This window comes from Aplidium turbinatum, chromosome 16 (genome assembly GCF_918807975.1).
Source record: "Aplidium turbinatum chromosome 16, kaAplTurb1.1, whole genome shotgun sequence".
NCBI classification, from domain to species: domain Eukaryota; kingdom Metazoa; phylum Chordata; class Ascidiacea; order Aplousobranchia; family Polyclinidae; genus Aplidium; species Aplidium turbinatum.
Genome location: NC_137487.1, coordinates 21327919 through 21349251, shown reverse-complemented (window position 1 = coordinate 21349251; position 21333 = coordinate 21327919). Strand labels below are relative to the sequence as shown.

The 21333-nt window shown below is 41.1% G+C and overlaps 2 protein-coding genes across 2 annotated transcripts in view; one reads left to right on the top strand and one right to left on the bottom strand.

The window, feature by feature from the left end:
- The window catches only part of LOC145785488 (uncharacterized), a 27163-nt gene extending 21498 nt beyond the window's left edge, over nt 1-5665 (top strand). Inside the window, exons 24-27 of the mRNA XM_082597137.1 lie at nt 328-2746; nt 3881-4141; nt 4794-4933; nt 5375-5665. Of these exons, the coding sequence (XP_082453263.1) occupies nt 328-2746; nt 3881-4141; nt 4794-4933; nt 5375-5418 (2864 nt within the window). The 3' untranslated portion in view covers nt 5419-5665. The remainder of the gene's footprint in view (nt 1-327; nt 2747-3880; nt 4142-4793; nt 4934-5374) is intronic.
- On the bottom strand, nt 5378-21333 carry LOC145785489 (DNA-directed RNA polymerase, mitochondrial-like). The gene is made up of 11 exons (XM_082597138.1): nt 21062-21333; nt 17042-17278; nt 16132-16304; nt 14891-15054; nt 9812-11358; nt 9538-9686; nt 9146-9376; nt 8096-8274; nt 7559-7703; nt 6939-7195; nt 5378-6260 (listed from the first exon to the last, which is right to left on the bottom strand). Exons 1-11 carry the CDS (start codon nt 21162-21164, stop codon nt 5966-5968), a joined length of 3480 nt encoding a protein of 1159 aa, XP_082453264.1. The 5' UTR covers nt 21165-21333; the 3' UTR covers nt 5378-5965.

Genomic DNA, 21333 nt, shown 5'->3' with positions numbered 1-21333 from the left:
GTGTAATCTGCTCTGCCATCTCACAACTGGCGACGCAATTCATTTGGGTGGCAGGTCTAGAGGTACAAATACGCTATTGGCTTTGATACCACCCTACAATCATCGTATGTCATACGCAAGATGTGTGAAATGTTAACCAGGTGTTGCTTGTCTAATGTAAACGTCAAATAAATCAAAAGGGAAGTTGCTTGATAGCTGAGGCATCTAAACGTCCTTCTCACTATTAGCTATGGTCAACACCATGCGTTTAAACTTGTTCAGCTTGTATTTCATCAAGAGGGAGCTGCTGTGTGATTCTCTCATAACAACCAACCATTTTTTTTTCAGGCGTTATAAGTGGAGTTCTGAGTTTCCCGCTGCTCTGTCTCTTTTCCGCTCTATTTCGTATCCGGTTCAAAAAGACAAAGAAAACTTATCCGAAAGAGCAAAAATCTTTCTCTTCCCTTGAAACTCCTCCTGGTGATGCTGACTATGAGGAATCTGACAGGCGCAAAAGTCCGACTGAACTTTATAAAAACAAGCCTTCCAGGAATCGAACCCGCATCTCCAAACCCAAAAAGCCTCCATCAAGTATCGACGAGCAAGGACTCGACAAAGGGGAATCGTGCGAGCTAAACTACAGCAATAAGAAGGAGACCGAGATAGACGCAAATGTTCTTTACAAAAGCAGTGACCATGAACTGACCAAGCCCCGTCTGGACGATTTTTCAGATTACAAACCCCAGGTACTGGACCCGGTACCGGACAGTGAAAGGCCGATCAAGGACTTGGTCCATGGAAAACTCCCCGAAATCAAACAGAATTCCATTTCTCGATGCTCGCAGCGGGAATGGAAAGCCAACTCGAGATGGGATACAAGCTCTTGTAATGACCCTATGATGACACAAGCCCACGTGAAAGCCGACTCGCAATCGTTCACGCTCGATTCTGGAAAAAGTCAAGCCAGCACTGCAATAGAGTTTTCTCAAGCGCAAACTGCTGAAAAGTTGTCGCGCTGGGCAATGAAGCCTTATCTGTACAGCGAGTGTGTGAAAGGAATCTTAAGGGAACCTTCTAGAGCAATACCAGTGAACTCTTCTCGAAGGAAAGCTGCAGAAAGCAGCAGAGGATCCTATAAGTCAGCAACAACAAAGTTAAGAAGCTGCAAGAATGATTCTGGGACCGGGAGCGACAACTTCTTTGCTCCCACCATTCAGTGGAAGAAAAGCCGAGAAGAAGTAATGCGACTGTCACTCTCACAAAGCAGCTGTAACTCTGGAAAGTCAGAATCAATTGTTGGAGAAAATGCATCTTTTGAAGATTGCAAGACTTTGGAAAGCTCTAAAACATTCTGTACCCCTCCTCAAGAGCGGGGGAAAGAAAGTACCTCTAATTCCGACAATTTAATTTCCAAAAGCGAAGTTAATATTCCCGCTCGATGTCACTCTCCGGGGCATATTCGACGCCGACTTCCGATGAAACCAAACAAGCCCCACAGCTCCAAAACCAAGCGGGTCAAACACACCTCAAAGGAAATCTTTGAAAAGTCCCTGGTGCCAACCTCGAGAAAGAAGAGCAGACATAGCCGTAGTTCCGGAAGCTACAATACTCCACCATCTCTGGAAAGAATAGATGAGGAGGATGATGATGACTTGGATGATGATGAGGAGCCACATTTCTCCAACAAACCTGCAGAGGGCTTCATCACTGCCGCAGATCTCGACACAAGTCCGAGCGACATCGACAACTTCCTCAAACAATCCGCGGTGCATCCAATCAGACGGAAGCTTCCCTTAAAGCCGGGTTCGAGTCGCAGCGAGTTCACCATCAAGCGCCCGACAATGAACCCGCAGAAGGCGAAGACCGCGTCAAACGGCGACACGTCATCAGATAGCAGCGATAATTGTCTCAGTGAATCTCATTGGGAGACAATCAATGAAAACCATAAGCTCCGACCTCGCATCCGGAAGGACATCGCGATCTGCTATAATCATGCTCAGACTTTCAAGACAACAAGAACACGACCAAGAGATAGGAGCGGAAGCGAGAAAAAAAGTTCCGAAAGCGGTTTATCAAAGTCTGTCACTTTCCCTTGTTTCTCAAGCGAGTACGATTCGTTTGCCGACAATCAAAAAAGTAGCAGACCACCGTCGTCGAACAAACACTCGCAGGAGTCCATTGTGATGTCAACAGAAGATGTGACCTGTCAAGAACAAAGCCACGCAGAAGACACTCGGCAACATCACAACAAAGAACTGACGCGAGAAGCGATGCTCAAGCACGACGAGAAAGCGATCTCGATCGTCCCTAGAACGAAATCGCCCGACCAGATAAGCGAAGATCTCGAATCAAAAGTAGAAGATAACGCGCGAAACCTGAGAAAGCTTTATCTTCTGCGTAAGCTGCATGCGCGAAAGAAGAAGTTTCAAAAGAAGCTCTCCCCGACTGCTAGTGATAGAGAGAGTGATGAAAAAAGAAGCAAAAGTAGTTCTGTGTTGACGAAGCAAATCACAAAGAAACGAAAATTCGTCAGTGAAGACACATACAAGAAGCTATCCATGTCACCTGACGAGGTGATCGAGTACTGGCTCAAGAACACACCGAATTATTACAAACTTGCAAGCTGCAGCCAAACTCCTGCTTCCTCTGTTGAAGTTGTATGCTCTGACTTGAGCCTGAACAGCTTCTACACGGCGGAAGCCACAGAAACGGACGCGTCTACTCTTCAGGCTTTTCCGTCGGAAATGAAGCTCTTCCCTTCCGCCGGGCAAGTATTTCCGCTTAATATTCAAACCTTTCATTTTTTATGGGTCAATGTAGCCACGTTCAACTAACCTATAGCCTAACTTTTGGACAAAAAATAGCTAATTCGCTGCAGCGCAACCACTTTCTATTGCGTGACATTCAGAATATGTGGCCCTCGCACGAATCCATAAACTCAGACTTATTATGATTGCGCAGCTTTAAGTGGATTACTTCAAACGCAAAATTAAGTCAAGTGCTGCTCACAAGCATAGAAGGCAATTTCCTCTAACGTGACCGGTTTCTCTTTCATTTCAAATATTTCTTTTATGGCTATACACCTGCAATGTCAAATTACTTCTTGAAAATAGAGATAGAAGTGCAGCTTTTAAGCTAAACACATCGACGACAAACAACCCGCTGCCTCCGCCCCGATAGCTCAATTGGTTAGCGCGTGACTTCTGGAACGAAAAATCTTCAAGATCAAGCGCCGCTAGTTCGACTCTCGGGGTGTGCGCTTGAGCACCGCATTACAAGGACAGCTCTCCATTCAGCGGCAACTAGTGAATGGAATAATTCCCCGGCAACACTTCAACAATCGGAAACTTCACTCTGTTGATCTCGGTGACCGGGCCGCAAAATTTTTTTCCCATGACATTTCTGTCTCATTTACATATTTTGGTAAAAGTTTGTATTAAAAAGGTGTGAATGCAACGGTTTCTCGTTGGCACGGTTGGTTCAGTGGTTTCATCCTCTGCCTAGTGATCGTGAGAATGCGGGTTCGACGCCCGTCGAAGTCAAACTTTTTTTTTCTTTAAATTAATTTTTGCGGTGCACAAGAGCTTTTCAAAAAAAGTAGGGTTAGGGAAAGCTTATATTTTATTATCATTGCAGAATTTCATTGGCAAATAGTTATTTTGCAATCTGAATCAACCAATCTCTCAAAACACTTTTGGAAAATCTTACTTTTAGAGTAACCAGAATCAATGAGACAGAAATGTCGTGGGAAAAAAAAGTTTTGCGACCGGGACTACGTAAGTGATTCAAAGCCTCTACAAGTATGCGAAACTGCCAGGTTTAAGCTCTTAAAGGAACTTTCTCAGTCTGAGGATAAAGATTCCCATAATGTAAAGTTGTTTTCTTCCGATTTTAATTTCAGACGGAACATCGCAAATCGATCGGATCATTCCAACACTTGCCTCTTTGCCTCCACCCAGCGGACCCATGCCCGTCTATCGCGATCCGTTGATAAGATTAGGAAGCCATTCAGCATGATAGACTCCCTCTCAGATAAGGAAGCGTACTCTCCTGAATTCCTCCTATGTGTCACGTGGTTTGGGCTGATAACGGCCAGCTTGTTCTGTTGTGCGGTTACCATCATGTACGGGATGACGTTTGAACTCGTCAAATCATTCAAATGGTAGGTCACGCATCTCTCAGTCATGTTTTGTGGCTTGTTGTTATCTTTGACTGGTCCAGAACTTGCCTTCTGCAAGCTGGAAACATGTTTAATTTTCTTCACGCTTAGATGCAATATGAAAAGCTTTTACGCTGGCAATTAAGCCACAGCTTGTTTCGCCGTTAACTAAGGGAACGTTCAAATATTATGTAACGCTTTTTTTCCGAATTTTTGACCCCCCCCTCCCCCATGTAACGCTTTTTCACTACAAATTCAGCACAAAAAACTACCATTTTGTGCTGAATACTTGAAAGCGTTACTTGACGTTTTGCTTGAATTTCCTCCCCTCCCCCCGATGTGACGCTAACGTAACGCTTTGCATGAACCCCCCCCCCTCGAAGGCGTTACGTAATATTTGAACGTTCCCTAAGCCCTAATGCAACTGATTGAGTTTCGCTTTTAGCAGCATGATCGTTGCTTAAGTTCTTGCTGTGTGAAGTAATGATTCAACAGGTAGGCTACACACCCCCGGCAGTAGAAGCTTGTGATATAAACGCATGCTCGTTCACCGATTCACTCTTGGGGTTCATGCTCCAACTGCATTGAACGGAGAGCTGTCTACAATAGGCGAGGTACGAACGACTTTTCTGTGACGCAGCCATCTGCATTCCAGGCTCGCATCTGTAGCGATTGGATACACAGAAACGCTTTTAATATTGGAAACCCTATTTGTGACGTTATACGCGGTTGTCATGGTGATGCTATACCCGACGATCGACCCACGGGACTGGATGCCAATGTTCCCGAGGAAAGGTGAGCAAGTTGGTATATGCTAAAGTCTGTGGGAAGGCATCCAGTGGTGGACACGGTTGAGTGTTTTCGAACAATTATTTCTCAAAGGGCTCACTTAAAGTATAAGACAATTTTTATTTGCTCGTAGTTTCCAAAACAACATTTTTTGCTACGGCTGTCTGGAAACGTGGCCTGAATCTTAATATTGTATTGGCAATCTGAAGAGCAAATCAGTGACGTAGAAAGAAAATTGTAGGAGGGGGGTGAAGGTGATTCAATATTACTTACAATGGTAAGTTATTAAAAGATAACTTAGGGATTCCCCCTGGGACTCCGTCTCCGTTCCAAATATTCTTCCATAAATTGCTACAAGTAACAAATGGCACAATTCAAGCCACTTTTCCAGGCAGTCAGCCACCGGCTTCCAAGATTGATGACTAACGCTTGGTTACTTTGTGCCAGGTCTACCTCGCCGTGATCCAGAAGCTCTCCAAAGGAACAATTAGGAATAGGCCACCAAGCGGTCATCGCATTGTGAATGTTTTGTATTAGAAGCAAACAACCATCGCATTGTGACGGACAACGCGCCATGTGTGAACTCACAAGACATCAACCACCACAAAGAAGCTCCATGAAGATGAAGTGTTGTTGATTGCAAGTAGCTTTTGTGAGTAATTCGTTTTCTTTATAAATTCAGGCCCACAGCTCTAAACGGTTCTTCCAAGCCCCCGTCCGACATTTCACGCCCAAATTGTTTACTGAGAAAAACGAAATCACAAAAGCTCGCAACAAAATACTTCGCATTTATGGAATTTCTTTGTAGCGATTGGACGTTTTGAGAAATGAGAACGAATCACATTGTTGGGAAATATCATCGCCGCGTCCGATTCATCATCGAATAAACTACTCCGCGTTAGATAATAAGCAACGATGTGTGAACAAGAACCGATCGGTGACTTTCCGCAAGTGCACTGCAATATGTGGGGCCTGAACCCAGGAACGACGGGGTTGGCTCAGTCATGCCCATCAGTGTGCTGATGGGCACACAAGTGCTCAACAGAAGAAAAAAGTCGATTCTTTGACCTGGTTCAAGTTCAGTTTCCCTTTTGTAGGGATGTTGCGAAGGAGGTGGCGGAGGGTCTCCTGTTGGGGGGGCGCGATGAAGGAGTCCTGGTTCTTGTCTTCACCGTCCTGAGGTAGGAACTTAGTCAGGTGGGAGGCCAGTTGCTCCAAGATCGGTTCCTCGAAGAGGACAATGAACTGCTCCCGGCATATCTCGTTCATGGCGTCCACCGTGTCCGCGTGCGTCCAGAAGCAATCGTGCACCGCAGAGAACACAACACCGCGCCTGTGACGTCACAACGGGCATTAATCCCCATACGAAAGTAGTGCAACAAACAGTCTTTGTCCTTTGTCCTTCTTTTGTCTTTGTCCGCCCCGATAGCTCAATTGGTTAGCGCGTCACTTCTGGAACGAAGAAACTTCAAGATCAAGCGGCGCTGGTTCGACTCTCGGGGTGTGCGCTTGAGCAACGCACGTTAAGGACTGCTCTCCATTCAGCGGCATCTAATGGATGGAATAATTCCCCGGCAACAAGACTTCAACAATCGGAAACTTCACTCTGTTAATCTCGGTAACCGGGCCTGCGTCAGTGATGCGAAGCCTCTACAAGTATGCGAAACTGCCAGGATTAAGCTCTGCAAGAAGCTTTCCCAGTCCGAGGATAAAGATTCAATCAATCAATCAATCAATCAGTCAGTATCATAGAAAAGAACGCACTGCATTGAAAACGAAAGTTGAATAGCTTTATGTTTGACTGTCAGTACAAATACCTTGCAAAGCCTTTCCAAATTACAGAATTTAGTTCAAAAACTTAACATTCTAAACGCAATCTGTACTTTTTCAGAATTAATTTTGAAATTCCTGATTTTACCATTTAGTGTGAAAATGGGAACTCTGGGGGCAGCAACACCAGAAAACAAAAAGTAAAGCTTCAAGATGATGGCTGGTTGTCTGGGTTACTCACTGGTAGCAGTGGAGGGCCGTCAGCATCATATGGGCGGAGTCCAGAGAATGGATGAAGTTGGGAGGGAAGGCGTTGCTCTGCTTGGATACGTTCGGCACGAGAGTCGAACTCATGAAGGAGAATTGTTGCACTTTCGAATCCACCTTGTGCGTCTTCATCTTGAAGTAGGGCTGCACCGCAAGCAGCCCCATGGTGGTTCTCCACTCCATGGACTTACCCCCCTTGGCCATACAAGTGGCGATGCCTGTGAACCATTCCTGTGGAAAGAAATTGTCCAATGAAACCCTTCTGGTACTGAAACCTCAACACAAACAAATCGTCTACTTGAAGGGGAACTGGCTCTTATCAAAAAGGAGCACCAGCAACAATTAACTTGTTTAATTAATTTCGCTGCAATCCCAGACAGCAAAATCTATCATTTTTACATTGATTCAACGTCTGCAGACTTTTGCAACGTCAAGCAAGATTGATCAGAGCTTCATCAAGTGCAACCTTGACCCGTGGAAAGTGTAGAGCTTTATCTTCAACATGAAGAGCTCAAAAAAACCCCACTATAGAGTGAACACCTTTGAAAGTAAGAACCTACTTGGCGGACACCAACATGAGTGTGTGTAGCGTACCCGGATGTGAGTGGAGCTATTGAATATACTTGAGATGCTGCGGAAGACTGCACTGACAAGGTAGGCGGATGCTTTGGCACATTTCTCAGGTGGGAACCCATCAATGTTAATCAGCTGCCTCTTGATCTGCATCGCTCCTCCATATCTGTATCGCAGGATGAGGTTAAGATATTGGGCACATGGCGCTTATAGCTTTTTCACTAAAATTTGAACTTAAAGGAATAAACTTTGTTATCCAAGCCAAAACCTGTGGAGGGGGGTCAGCAGCAGAGGTGTACAGGCGCCAGAGTTCTGGGTTATTGGTAAAGCAGGATTTCAGAAAACCTAACTTTGTACACCTCCAACCAACCCCCAATGGTTTTGGTAAAGATAAACAGAAGTTACATGGCGCCTTATCAACAGAATAAACGCTGCAGGCGCCATACAAAGACAATAGCAAGCGACATTCCATGATTTTAAAAACTTTCAATCGAAGTCATTAGAAGTAATTTCAACAACTAAGTTCCCGTGCTGCTCAGCAATCGCCACAGCGCTCACCTTGTGACGCCATAAACAGTCGTCATGACGGTCTGTTTGAGCACCTTCCTGCTGATGTGGCCATGTAGCTCTTGCGCGATCTCAACTCCATTTGCAGCATCCTCCTCTCGGATCTCCTCCACGATCCTAGTCACGCCGGAGTAAACATCCATGGGAGTCTCGGATGGGAGGAGGTTGACCTGGGTGAAGAATGATTTTTTTTTAATTAAAATGGTGCAACAAACGTTGTGCTTATGCAGCATTCTGTAGCTAACACTTGTTCAAACCAACCTGCTTCAGGTGACCGAAGTCTCTCAATGGCTTTCAAGACAATGCACTCACTTCACATTAAATGAGCAAACAAATAAGTTCGAAGTTCGCCTGGTGACTTGGCCATCCTTACTTTTGGTTTAGAAAACAGAAATCTAACTAATAGAGTAGTTCGCAACTCATCAGCCATAGTTTGCAACTCTTCACTCTTGTGCACGTAATCCCTGGCTGTTTTAAACAAAATGAATGAAACGGTAATGAAAGATTTAAACATCTTTAATGAGGTGAACAAGCATGAAAGTAAGACATAGTTCAATTTAAGCAATCCAGGTCAGACCACCGCAAGAGATATCTCATTTACGTTTCGTCACTCAGCATGATTGACTCAAGATACGTCCTGAAGTGCCATTCCACGGCCAAACACAGTCAAGGTTATAGCACCCCTGCTGTCCAATGTCTAGCCAGTGGGTAGAATTATATGACGCTGTTCGTGACGATGCTTTAGCCCTTGATTATTTGTTCACCTCAATCTCAACAACTAAAAATTCAATTACCATATACATTGGGAGGATTGGGGTTAATTTTAAGGAGCCCTATATGTTTCTCCGCAGCCGATTGTACAGTCGCAAGAATACTAGGATAGACAACGACACTTAATGGTTAGCGTGGAAGCTACAACGTCATGGTCAGCGAATCGCAATTGCACGCTGTTCTAGTAGGTACCCAGCCTAGCGCTGATTCCTAGGAAAAACTCTACTTTCTACATTTAAGGAAGTCGTCACACAAAAGCTAATCACTAACCTGCATTGCACCAGCTTCATCCCTTCCCAAGGCCGCATAGTGTTGGAGGCCGTTGCATGACCCGTCCTGGTATATGGGGAGGTGAGAGATGTACTGATCAGGGCTGCCAGATCGGACCGCGTTGGCCAACTCTATGCAAGCAGCCAAGGTCTGCCATGGCTCCTCTGATTCCTTCCACCAACATCTGCCATCTAGTGGCCGATCAGCTGAATCCAGTATCTCATCTATCATCTAACCAAACCGGACACAAAATGGGATCAATGGAGGAAAGTAAAACAAAGGTTAAATATGTTGCATTGTTCACAAGTGAAAGTGACATCACAAATAGAAGGTACGGTAAGAGTATTTGTGCGTTGTGGAAAAAAAATTCAAAATCAAAACAAGCCTCAAACCTGGTCAGCATACTCCAAGCGGTCTTTCATGCTGCCGTACTTCTTGGCTCCGGTCAGGTTGGTAATGTGGATCTTGAGCCAATCCAAACCACGACGCCCTAACGGATGACCATCGGCGAACAAGAAGATCGAACGACTCACGTCATCACCTGCGTCACAAGTGCGTCAAATAGTTTTAAGTTAAAATACACCGAAAAACAAATTGAAAAGAGTTTTTTTAACCAAACAGCTTTGCAAGTATATCGCAACTGGGAAAGATCAGCGATGGGCTTACCCATGTAGTTGAAGTGTGGGGGAGCTGGGTAGGTGCGCCCTCTGAAGTCCAAGTTGTGGGGGAGCCAGATCAGCTTGTCACGATAAAAATTGGCAATTGAAAACTTATACAGGGCATCAGCGTGTAAACTGTTCATTTCATTTTTAAGTTTCTTGGCTCTGTAATATTCCGCTCCTATTTTCTTTATCTCCTCAGGTGAAGAATCCTTTGTGCGCTTCAAACGTGCAGGGATCTCTTCTGCCACTGGGGCAATTTTGAGTTTTTTATCACCTCTTGCGAGGAACATTTTCAATTGAATGTCCAAGACTGTCTTGTTGATTTTCCAAGCGACTGAACTGAGCACATTGAGCGCGTCGGATGTAGATGCCGTCTCATCTTCGTCTGTGGTGAATTCTTCATTGGTTGTCATTTCAGAGTACTCCTTTCTTCTCACGAAGTCTGTGGGGCAACAAAGAAACCCCCCTTGATAGGGGTGGAGCCAGGGAAGAGGGGGCACAATCATGGGGAGGTGTTGAGCAGGAAAAGAAAAGTCCCCCTTAGCTGAGGCAACAAGTTGGGCATAGACAGGATGGGGGATGGTCATTCCATAAATCTTCTTACCCCAAGGTTTGTAAGAATTGAAAACAGCAGGAATGTTCTTGAAATATGTGGATGGCACTTTTGTGTTCTCACTCCCAACATCAACAGTGAGACTGGATACCATCACCTCCAAGAGTTTGCCTCCCACCAACATCCTCCATAAATCCTGCCATGGAGCAACATGGCCTTCCAACAACATCTTACCCTCCCTGTGTTCCAACTGCTCCCAAAACTTTCGCAGCACCATGCCTGCACTCCCCCCAGTATACACACTTGAATAATTTGAATATAAATTCTTTAAACGCTTTTTCGACTCAGGGGTGAGGTATTGTTTTAAAGCATAGTGTGAAAAAACAGAATTTCCAAGTTCAAACACAGTGTCTCTAGACAGCTCGCCGGAACCCGGCATTTTATGCAAATGGCTGATGATTATTTCAACGTATGCTTCGTCAGGTAAAATGCATAAAAAGGGGTATACCCCCAGCTCATGTGTCCGCCCATCAAACCATCTCTTCCTTTCAAGTTCCTTCATAGAATTAAACGCTTTTAAAGCCGTCGGCAACCAACGGTCATGCAGTTTGTTTAGTTTTTCTCGATGTCGTTTTTGAGTCTTTGAAACAGGATTCTTCGACAACAAAACATTTGGAACTTTGACAGTTCCCTGCGTTTCCATCTTGAGTTGCAGATCAAAGTTTTTCATGATTTCTTCCTGAATAGTTGCTTTGTGCAAACGTACGGAAGTATCCACAGGATCCTTCTTGTAATAATCTTTCAACACTGCAGGAGGTCTAGTTGTTTTACATTCGTGATTTTTAAATCTGTAGTTAGTTCGGTAAGCCATAATGGCGGATTTCAAGTGCTTGAAGGTCTCCCCATCTCTATGGCTGGCATCGAGACACTCTTGCAGTGAATATAACTCCTCCACTTTATCCGCCATAATCTCAAAAAGATGAGGATCAGGATCGAATCTGAAAAGAGATTTCTTAGTAAATATGTCCTTATAACTCCAGCCACCAAAATCGGCCTTTTTGCGTTGATTCGACGTCTACCGATGGATATTTGAAAAGAACCAAAGCAAGCGGAAGCTGTCAAATAGTAGCAGGAACATCACCAACAGTAATGGCTCGGCTGTGGAAGCAAGTGGTTAGAGCAACACGTCAATCAAGGCGTGTGCCATAAAATCCCCATTTCATTTCTATTACTTTTTGCAACAAAACAGCTTGAAAATTTAATCATGTATTATCCAATACAGCGTATACTAAGGTGCATCGTCTCCGCTTTTTTTAAGCTGGTTTCGTAACATTGATATGTGTGTTCCACTTCAGGAAAAATTCAGCCAAAAAATTTTGTTCGTTCAGGGACCCCCTCTTTCACTCCCGCCTGGCCCCCTCAAATTGGCATAAATAACTTTAGCCACCCACTGAGCATTGTGAATAGCTCCTGTTTGTTTAAATTTAAATGGCTTCTTGCATTAAAACTGAATAGACACAGCTCCAATGAGCAAGTTGTATTGTATACGCTAGGGTCATTCATAAATTGAAATTTTTTTTAATTCAATGGGGCACCCTCTTGTATTGTGTCAATACCTGAAAAAATAATCCTGTCAAATTTTTAGAGTAATCGAAAGCATTTTTAAGGTTGCTACCGACTTTGAAAGCTGCACATAATACACAAATGGGTCATTCCCTGTCAACTCAACAGGGTGTGCAAGCTCGACCCTATTAGATTTTCTTGAAATTTATACTAAAGTTTCATAATGATGTATAATGAACACAAAAAAAATTCAGCTCATTATCTCAAGACGTTTAGAAATTACAGTCCTTCAAAGTCACCAAGGTCCCTCAAAATGTGTTCGCATGTACATTTTCTCCATGTTTGGGTCTTCATAACTTTTAATCTAAAGCATTTACAAAGCTGAAATTTGGTATTCTGATTGAGAAGCAGTCCTAGTTTTCATATCTACCACCAAAATTGCTAATTTCAAATTAGTTTTAGATATAGAACCTTTCAAAAATTGAAATTTTTTATATTTGAAAAAAAATTATCAATTTTTGATGTCCGCTATCTCCCAAACCAATAGTCACGGAACTACCATTTTGCATATCATTAATCTATACTAGTTAATAGACTACGCAGATGCATCAATCCCGAAATCTCAGATGTGCAATGCGGATTTGTGAAAGACAAAGGAACTAGAAATGCCACATTCCTAATCAGAACACTTGCTGAGAGGTCGATAGAACACAGGGAAGACCTGTACCTCTGCTTTATGGACTACAGCAAAGCTTTCAACCGCGTTAGACATGAGCCACTCATGGAGATGCTTGACAGCTTAGACACAGATGGTAAAGACCTTCGACTTCTCAGAAATCTCTACTGGGATCAATCAGCAGCAGTCCGGATAGATGGCGAGCTGAGCAAGTGGACACAAATTCGGAGAGGTGTTAGACAGGGGTGCGTAGTTTCACCTGATCTTTTCTCACTCTACGGCGAAATGATCTTACGACATCTAGATGACGAAGAAGGCGTCTCTGTAGGCGGACAACACTTCAACAACATAAGATACGCAGACGACACAGTACTAATCGCCACATCAAACTCCAGCTTACAAAATTTACTCGACATAGTCATTAAGCAAAGCGAGAACCTTGGACTTAATTTGAATGCAACAAAAACCTTCTGCATGACCATTTCATCAAAAGAAATAACTCCAGTATGCACTATCAAAATACAAAATACAACAGTCTCACAAGTAAATAGTTTCAACTATCTGGGTTCTATGGTCACTTCGAATGGTCGATGCTGGAGCGACGTAAAATCAAGAATTTTACAATCCAAACAAGCTTTCATCAAAATGGACAAAATACTGAAATCTAATTCAATCTCTCTAAACACTAGAATAAGAATTTTACATGTGTACATTTGGTCAGTTCTGTTATATGGCTGTGAATCCTGGACTGTATGCCCGAAGATAGAGAAGATCAACAGTGCTGAAATTTGGTTCATTCGTAGAATGATGGGAATAAACTGGACGGATAAAATCACTAACGAAGAAGTGTGGAGACGCTCTGGGTGCACCCCTGGCGTCCTCATCACAACTATCAAAAAAAGGCAAATGACATTTATCGGGCATGTCTACCGCAAACGCGGAATTGAACACTCGGCAATGATGGGGCGATTTCCTGGTCAAAGGCACCGGGGACGTCCACGTTTGGAAATCTTCAAAAATCTTTCAACATGGACAAACCAAAATTTTGAAAACCTAATTAGAAGTATGGACAATCGATCGTTGTGGAGACTCACGGTAGCCGACGCCTTACTCAGGCATGGCCGATGATGATGATGAGTTGATAATTAACCCCCAACCCATGAGACTGACACCAAACAAATGTGAAATTATTGAAGTTTGGATGGTGTAAAGATGGTTTGGGCTTCATCTTTGCACCCTCCAAACTTCAATAATTTCACATTTGTTTGGTGTCAGTCTCATGGGGGTTAATTATCAACTAGTATAGACTAATGATGTGCAAAATGGTAGTTCTGTGACTATTGGTTTGGGAGATAGCGGACATCAAAAATTGATAAAAAATTTGCAAATGTAAAAAATTTCAATTTTTGAAAGGTTCTATATCTAAAACTAATTGGAAATTAGCAATTTTGGTGGTAGATATGAAAACTAGGGCTGCTTCTTAATCAAAATACCAAATTTCAGCTTTGTAAATGCTTTAGATTAAAAGTTATGAAGACCCAAACATGGAGAAAAATTTACATGCGAACGCATTTTGAGGGACCTTGGTGACTTTGAAGGGCTATAATTTCTAAACGTCTTGAGATAATGAGCTGAAATTTTTTTTGTGTTCATTATACATCATTATGAAACTTTAGTGTAAATTTCAAGAAAATCTAAGAGGGTCGAGCTTGCACACCCTGTTGAGTTGACAGGGAATGACCCATTTGTGTATTATGTGCAGCTTTCAAAGTCGGTAGCAACCTTAAAAATGCTTTCGATTGCTCTAAAAATTTGACAGGATTATTTTTTCAGGTATTGACACGATACAAGAGGGTGCCCCATTGAATTAAAAAAAAACAATTTATGAATCACCCTAGTATACGCCGTATACAATACAACTTGCTCAGCAAATCCATCTCGGTCTAAGCAGGTTTAGATTGCATGACGACGCCGCCTTGCATGACATCGCATAAGTGCAAATTGCATTCTCAGCCAATCTTGCCATTGTGCAATACGACCACACGATGAAACAAAATGGCGTGTTTCTAAACCGTTCGTGCAACCCAATTATGCGGGGAGCAACAGAGAACTAACTAACAGTATCTAAGCGGAATAAAATGTAGAAACAGTGACAACGAAGTATTGGAATGTTATTCATTATAATACCGGCGTGGTATTCACATGATTGCTTCCACAGAAAATACAGGGCTCTCAATTAAACCAACTTCAACTTATTAGAGAAAGTAAACAAGTCTATCTTGCAATCTTACTTTTTAATGGCTGCCAATACGCAAGCGCATGCAGAGGGGGACAACTTCAAATCCATCTGCAAAGCTTTCCGGAACAGCAACTGTATGGAGTGCATGACGTCATAATCCTCGGCGCTCATCAAGCCGGGATGGTTGAGGAGGGAGTGCATGAGGTACTCGATGGTCTGAGAAGTTTGGAGAAAAGATTAAATATTCGAAAAAAGTTTCGCAGTCCTGCCAGCCAATATATGACCTGGTACAGTGGTACAGGGAGAGCATCAATTTACAAACTGTCTTAGGTTTAAAAAGAAGTTTTTCAGAAATGTAACATTTTAAAGTTTGATTTAATGACTAAACAAATATACACAACACATATTTGATTATATGCTAAATCATAAACATGTTGTGGAATTGAAGCTGTAATATGTGACTTTTGAGTGAAAATCATTTAATTGGTTAATTAGAAATTTCTAATAAGGTTTTGTAGCTTAATTCGGTTTGTATGAACACACATTTGGTGTTTCATCATCTCCTGTGACGGTTCTACCCTTTTTATTTGGTATTGTGAAATTTCAAGCATGGTTGGCAATATGGGCCACCTATCATGGACAAAAATAGACCAACAGAACCGGTTTTCAGAGCACACATTTAGTAGACTTGTGGCAGGGATGGCAAACCAATGACCCGCGGGTTACGATTACGAAGCGACCCATTACTGATTTTCAGTGGCCCATTTGTATTTTTAAAAAAAATCAAAGATTTTAGCAATGTTTCACTACTACTAAGTTTCCACATGAGACATAAATCTATTGTCGCTTATTTCACCCTTTCTAACTACAACTCTATTATAGGTTGATTTTATGCATAACAACTTTTTGTACATTTTTTATTGTTTAATACAAACTTTTGTGTGGAAATCATTGATCCACCAAGGTTGAAAAATACATCAATGACAACAGTTTTGGACATACTTGCGTTGTTATTAGGTCTACTGTAAGCCCGAATTTATCAATAAAATACCATAACAATATAATGACACAAACACCCAGTGAAATATACTGCACTAGTCCAAATCGCTGGTGCCACAGTGTAGTAGGATCTAAATATTTCCGCACCACATTGTTGCCAAACTAAAGGCCATGTAAAATAAACTACAAATATGTGCATCTACTACAATCTCGCACTTAAAACCCAAAGTGAGGTCTGAATTAAAGGTAGCATTTTTAGATGGCCAACAAAAAAGTTAGAAAAGCAGCACATACCTTCATGTCATGGTTGGTGAGTGGATGTCGGTTCATTACCGCTTTAACAGCCTGTTCCATGAATCCGCCGTTTACACAAGTCTGTACATAGTTTAACAAAAACAAGCCTTGCTTTCTTTGAGAAGCACCAGGGGCAGTTTTAGCATCTTTAGCTGGTTTTGTGGTTGATTTATCTATAGAATAAAGGGAGGTTGGAGAATGACCTCATAGTTATCAGATAAACCAACAAAAGAACAACAATAATGTTTTCATTACATTGGTACAACATAGATCACATAATTAATGTTGCTACACAATTGACAAACTTCGAAGAAGAGTGAAGACTGCACTGGTGCAAAAGACTAAAAGCTTTAAACTACAAACTGGTCCTCCAGTCAACATCTCCAATGTTGGTATATATTACAAAATGACTTGTTAAAAAACAGTTGTATGTATATATATGCTTTTGATGAGAAACAAACCAACAACTAATAGGCCAGACACCTTCACCGTGTGGTTGGTTAAAGCAATAATAATGTGTTGAAATCATTTGTACAATTAAGTTAAATCAACGATTTTGATTTATGCAACAGATTTTTTAGGGTCTGCTACTATTCGGTGAGTCCGATTCGGTGAGTTCCTAACCTCTAACCCTAACCCCTAACCCTAAAACGGCAATGATAATTAGGCTACGGTACCCAATAATTTAAAAAAAATTGAAAAATCCCCCGTTAAGGGATCGGACTCACCGAATCGAACTCACCAAATCGGACTCACCGAAACGGGCCATTCCGGATTTTCTACACTATGCTGATTGCTGAGAGATACATACCTTTTATCAAGGCATCTTATGGATCTTTACTCCACAGAATATTTTATCTCAAATAAAATGTGAAAAGATTCATTGAATGAAAAATATCTTTATAATAACCTTGATGAAATGTGTCCAAGGCCCCGTCAACATCTTCTGATTCTTCAAGAAATCCACTTTCTTTAACCCAGTCAAAGTTGTTCTCATCAAAACATGAACTAGGAACAGTGGAAAATGATCGGGGGAAGCTTGATTGTGGAGCCGCAGTTTCCTTCTGCTTTTCCAAGAACCATGTCGCTGTACGAAGCCAGGTGTTGCTGAACAAACCTTGTGGAATTGTTAACCTCCGTAGTATTCCTGAAAAACAAAACAGAAGTTCAGCCGGGATGCTTGTCAACTTTAGAAACGTTTTTGTTTCGTTTAATGAAAAGATTCTCTGTATTAAAACGATTTCTCTAATAATGTGGTAAAATAATATTTAAGTTAAATTGAAGCAAAAATATAAAGAAGCTAATGTCATCTCAAATGCTAAGAAGAGCATGCCTCTAAGCTCTTAAAAGTTGTTAAATGGTCTCTGAAACTCGGAATGGCCCGTTTCGGTGAGTCCGATTCGGTGAGTCCGATCCCTTAACGGGGGATTTTTTCAATTTTTTTTTAAAATTATCGGGTACCGTAGCCTAATTATCATTGCCGTTTTAGGGTTCGGGGTTAGGATTAGGGGTTAGAGGTTAGGAACTCACCGAATCAGACTCACCGAATCGGACTCACCAAATCGGATTCACCGAATAGTAGCAGACCCCTGAAACTACCTCACCAGCTAAATGACCCGTTTGAAAAAATCCTAATATTGGAGACAGCCTTTTTCGGAGAATTACAAATCGGTGATTTCTTAACTTCACCAACGGCCTTTGCTTATTTAGAGAATTTGTGGGGAGCATTTGGGTAGGCGGTTTTTGTGTTTACCTTCCCATACCCATGCAAACAAGAAAGTTATTGTTTCAGTAAGGTAGATGTAAATTAGCTGATATCTTATGCGTATAGGCTATAGCGATATCTAGCACCTTTAGTTGAGACATTTTCGCTGAGGCTCAGTTTGATTAACCTCTATTGTTAATCATGTAACACCATTTGACAACTGTTTTATTTTTTGCTGAGACTTATTTGAGACTTTTTCGCTGAGACTAAATTTGATTAACCGTTATTTATAAGCTAATAGTAATACCCTTGAATAGCGGCGGGCCATTTTTGGTTGCTAACTTCCACAAGTTACTATTCTTCCAATCCGTTAATATTTAAAACTTTTTTCTTTTCACTCGCTAACTTTTTTGACAAACAAGGCAAAGTCTCTCATCACCGATTGATAAGAAATGTTGCTGATAAAAGTTTCCCAAAAAGTCTGAACCTCGACCTATAAAAATTTGAAGCTCAGCTCTACACCTACTTGGGAAGGCTATATTCATATAGCTTTCGAGGCTATATTTACAATTATGGTAAACAGAATATAGCCTCTGCCAATACTTCATGGGTAGCCTACCTTACTATAAAATTTGATCAAAGTGCAACACACAATTAACCACTTCACTGCTGTATTTGCGTAAGTCATCATGACGTATGAATGGCATTTTTTAACAAAAGTTATTGGGCTTTGTGGGGCGCCTGTAAACTTATGTGAACCATTTCAGCTAGTACATCTTATACTTCAGCCAGTATATCAATCTCTTTTGCATGAATTTAGAGTATGATATTCAGGCCTTGAATCAATAGGCTGCAAATAGTTCATTGAAAAGTCAGTGTGAAGACTTTTCTTAAAACTGGTTGTAAACATTCGTTAAGAAAACAGAAACATAACGATGATTTATCAATGCTAAACTATTTCTAAAACATAACAGAACCTTTAGGGAATTCACCAAAACAATACAAGTTGTATACGGCCATGCATACATGCCTTCTGTTGTCAAGTCAAGAGAAATTTGCGTGCATAGGCGCTTACTGTAAGTTTGGCAGGGAAGCGGTTGACACACATTTTCTACATCTACATGTTTCTCAAGGCTACTAACCGGTAACCACTGATGAAAAGTCATCCAAACTGTGGCAGTCAAAATTAAACAAGATGACCTAAAAGTTCAATTATTGTACAACACTGTGATTTATTCTGCAGTTTTCTCTTTGAAAATTTAATTGACAAAACCGAAATGAATTATTTCTGTAAAGTGCATTACTGTCACGTCCACAACTTAGCCTCTGAGCCTATATATAAGTAGTTTGTAAGATCTCCATTCAGTCCATAGAACTGGGGCAACACTAAAAGGCGGAAATAAGCCGGGCGTGAAATGGCATATTGTCCGCAGAAGTAACGCCTTAACACCGATGTAGAAAACGCGGAAATACAATCTTGGCGTCCATATTGTTTAACATAGCGGTAAATCCATCATGAAACAATGAAATGTTGCAACATTTGCATTTTGCTTCTAAAAAATAAGAATGCACTCCTAAATGACAATTTTGTGAATATACTTTATGACAAAAAGCAAATATATGAGATTTCATAATTGTACATATATTTTTACTTGGTTGAGTTTTTTGCTTACTCAAAAGCCAACCTAATGTGACGCATTTGAAAGTGTTGTTTCTCATAATAAATTAAAGTCGTTATTTAACTTCTACTTGTACTTTACTATCGTTTCAACTTTACAAAATGTCTTCTCTTGAGCTGTTCGCAGTTTTCCGCGCTTATTTCCGCCTTTTAGTGTTGCGCATAGAAATGCCCAAAAAATAAGAAGCTGTATGTCGACGGGTGCAACCTAATTCATACCATGAACAATTCGTACCATCAGTTCGTACCTTGAAAAGATCGAGAGAAAAAATTAAAAAAAGCCAAAGTCGCTGATCGCTGTTTCTGTAAACATTTTAAAAGGGTTAGGGTATCGGTTAGGTATCGGCAGGGTTGCAAGTATTGGTTGCAAATCGCTATTCGATGGCGCTATTCTCTACTTTTTCAATATCGATTACGTCTAAGTCTTTTCTTTTTTCCGCCAATATTGTTTATGGTTTTTTCTTTACTTTTTTTGACTTAATCGATATTCTTTATTCGATTGTTTTGCGACTTTTATCAAGCCTTTAATTCTACTTAATAACATACGACGAACAAAGATATTATAGCATATTTTGACGCTCATACGACAAAAACGATAATAATTCAACAATACCAATCAAGCAGAGTTGAAAGAATAAGCATTTTGTTTGAAGTTATGCATGATTGAGCAGAAAGAAAGCACTGGTAGGTAGGCAGTATAAAATCAGATACTTGATTTGTATTTTTTTAATTGCGTTTAATATCGATTAGCCTATTCTTTATTCTCTACTTTTTTGGGAGGCTATTGAAATCGGATATTTCTCTACTTTTTTGGGAGGTTATTGAAATGGGATATTTCTCTGCTTTCTTGTTTGACTATCGATATCGATTTATCCCCTACTGTTTTCAATATCGACTTGCAACCCTGGGTATCGGTATCCGCAAACAAACAAACTGAAAAGATTGAGAGAAAAAAATAGAACATTGCTGGTTGCAGTTTCCGTTTTTCAGCAAACATTTTTTAATTTCCGGTAATGATCCTAAGAGTTTGCCGAAGTTGCTGATCGCAGTTTCCGCAAACATTTTAAAAGGGTTAGGGTTGATCGCAGTTTCCGCAAACATTTTAAAAGGGTTAGGGTGTTCCCGAAAACAAACAAACTGAAAAGATCGAGAGAAAAAAATAGAACAAAGCCGAAGTCGCTGATCGCAGTTTCCGTTTATTCGCAGTTTTCTCAAACACTTTAAAATTTCTGTACGATCCTAAAAGTTTACCGAAATTGCTGATTGCAGTTTCTGCTAACATTTTAAAAGGGTTAGGGTTGATCAAAGTTTCCGCAAAAATTCTAAAATTTCTTGTAATGATCCTAAGAGTTTTTGTTTGTTTGCAAAAAATTTTAAAATGTTTGCGAAAACTGCGATCAGCGACTTCGGTTTTTTTAGTTTTTTCTCTCGATCTTTTCAAGGTACGAACTGACGGTACGAATTGTTCATGGTACGAATTAGGTTGCATCCTATGTTGACAGTCACTGAATTTAAAGATAAAAATTGAAAATATAAAGTATACTAACCTTGACATCTCGGGCATATATTTCTTGACGTATGAGCAACATTTTGTGTGAAAAAGGTTTGTTTTGACAATTGTAATGAGCATTTCATTCGCAGCAGGGACATCTCTAATATGTAGCCTGAACTGACCTAGCCGCGAAGGCTTCCACGATTTCGTCAGTTTAACTTTACATTTAGACCAACCTTCTTGAAAATTTGTATATAAAATATCAAAACAAAAATGATCAGAAAGATTGCAACCTCACAACAGCACAGAGTGAGACCCAAAACTCCA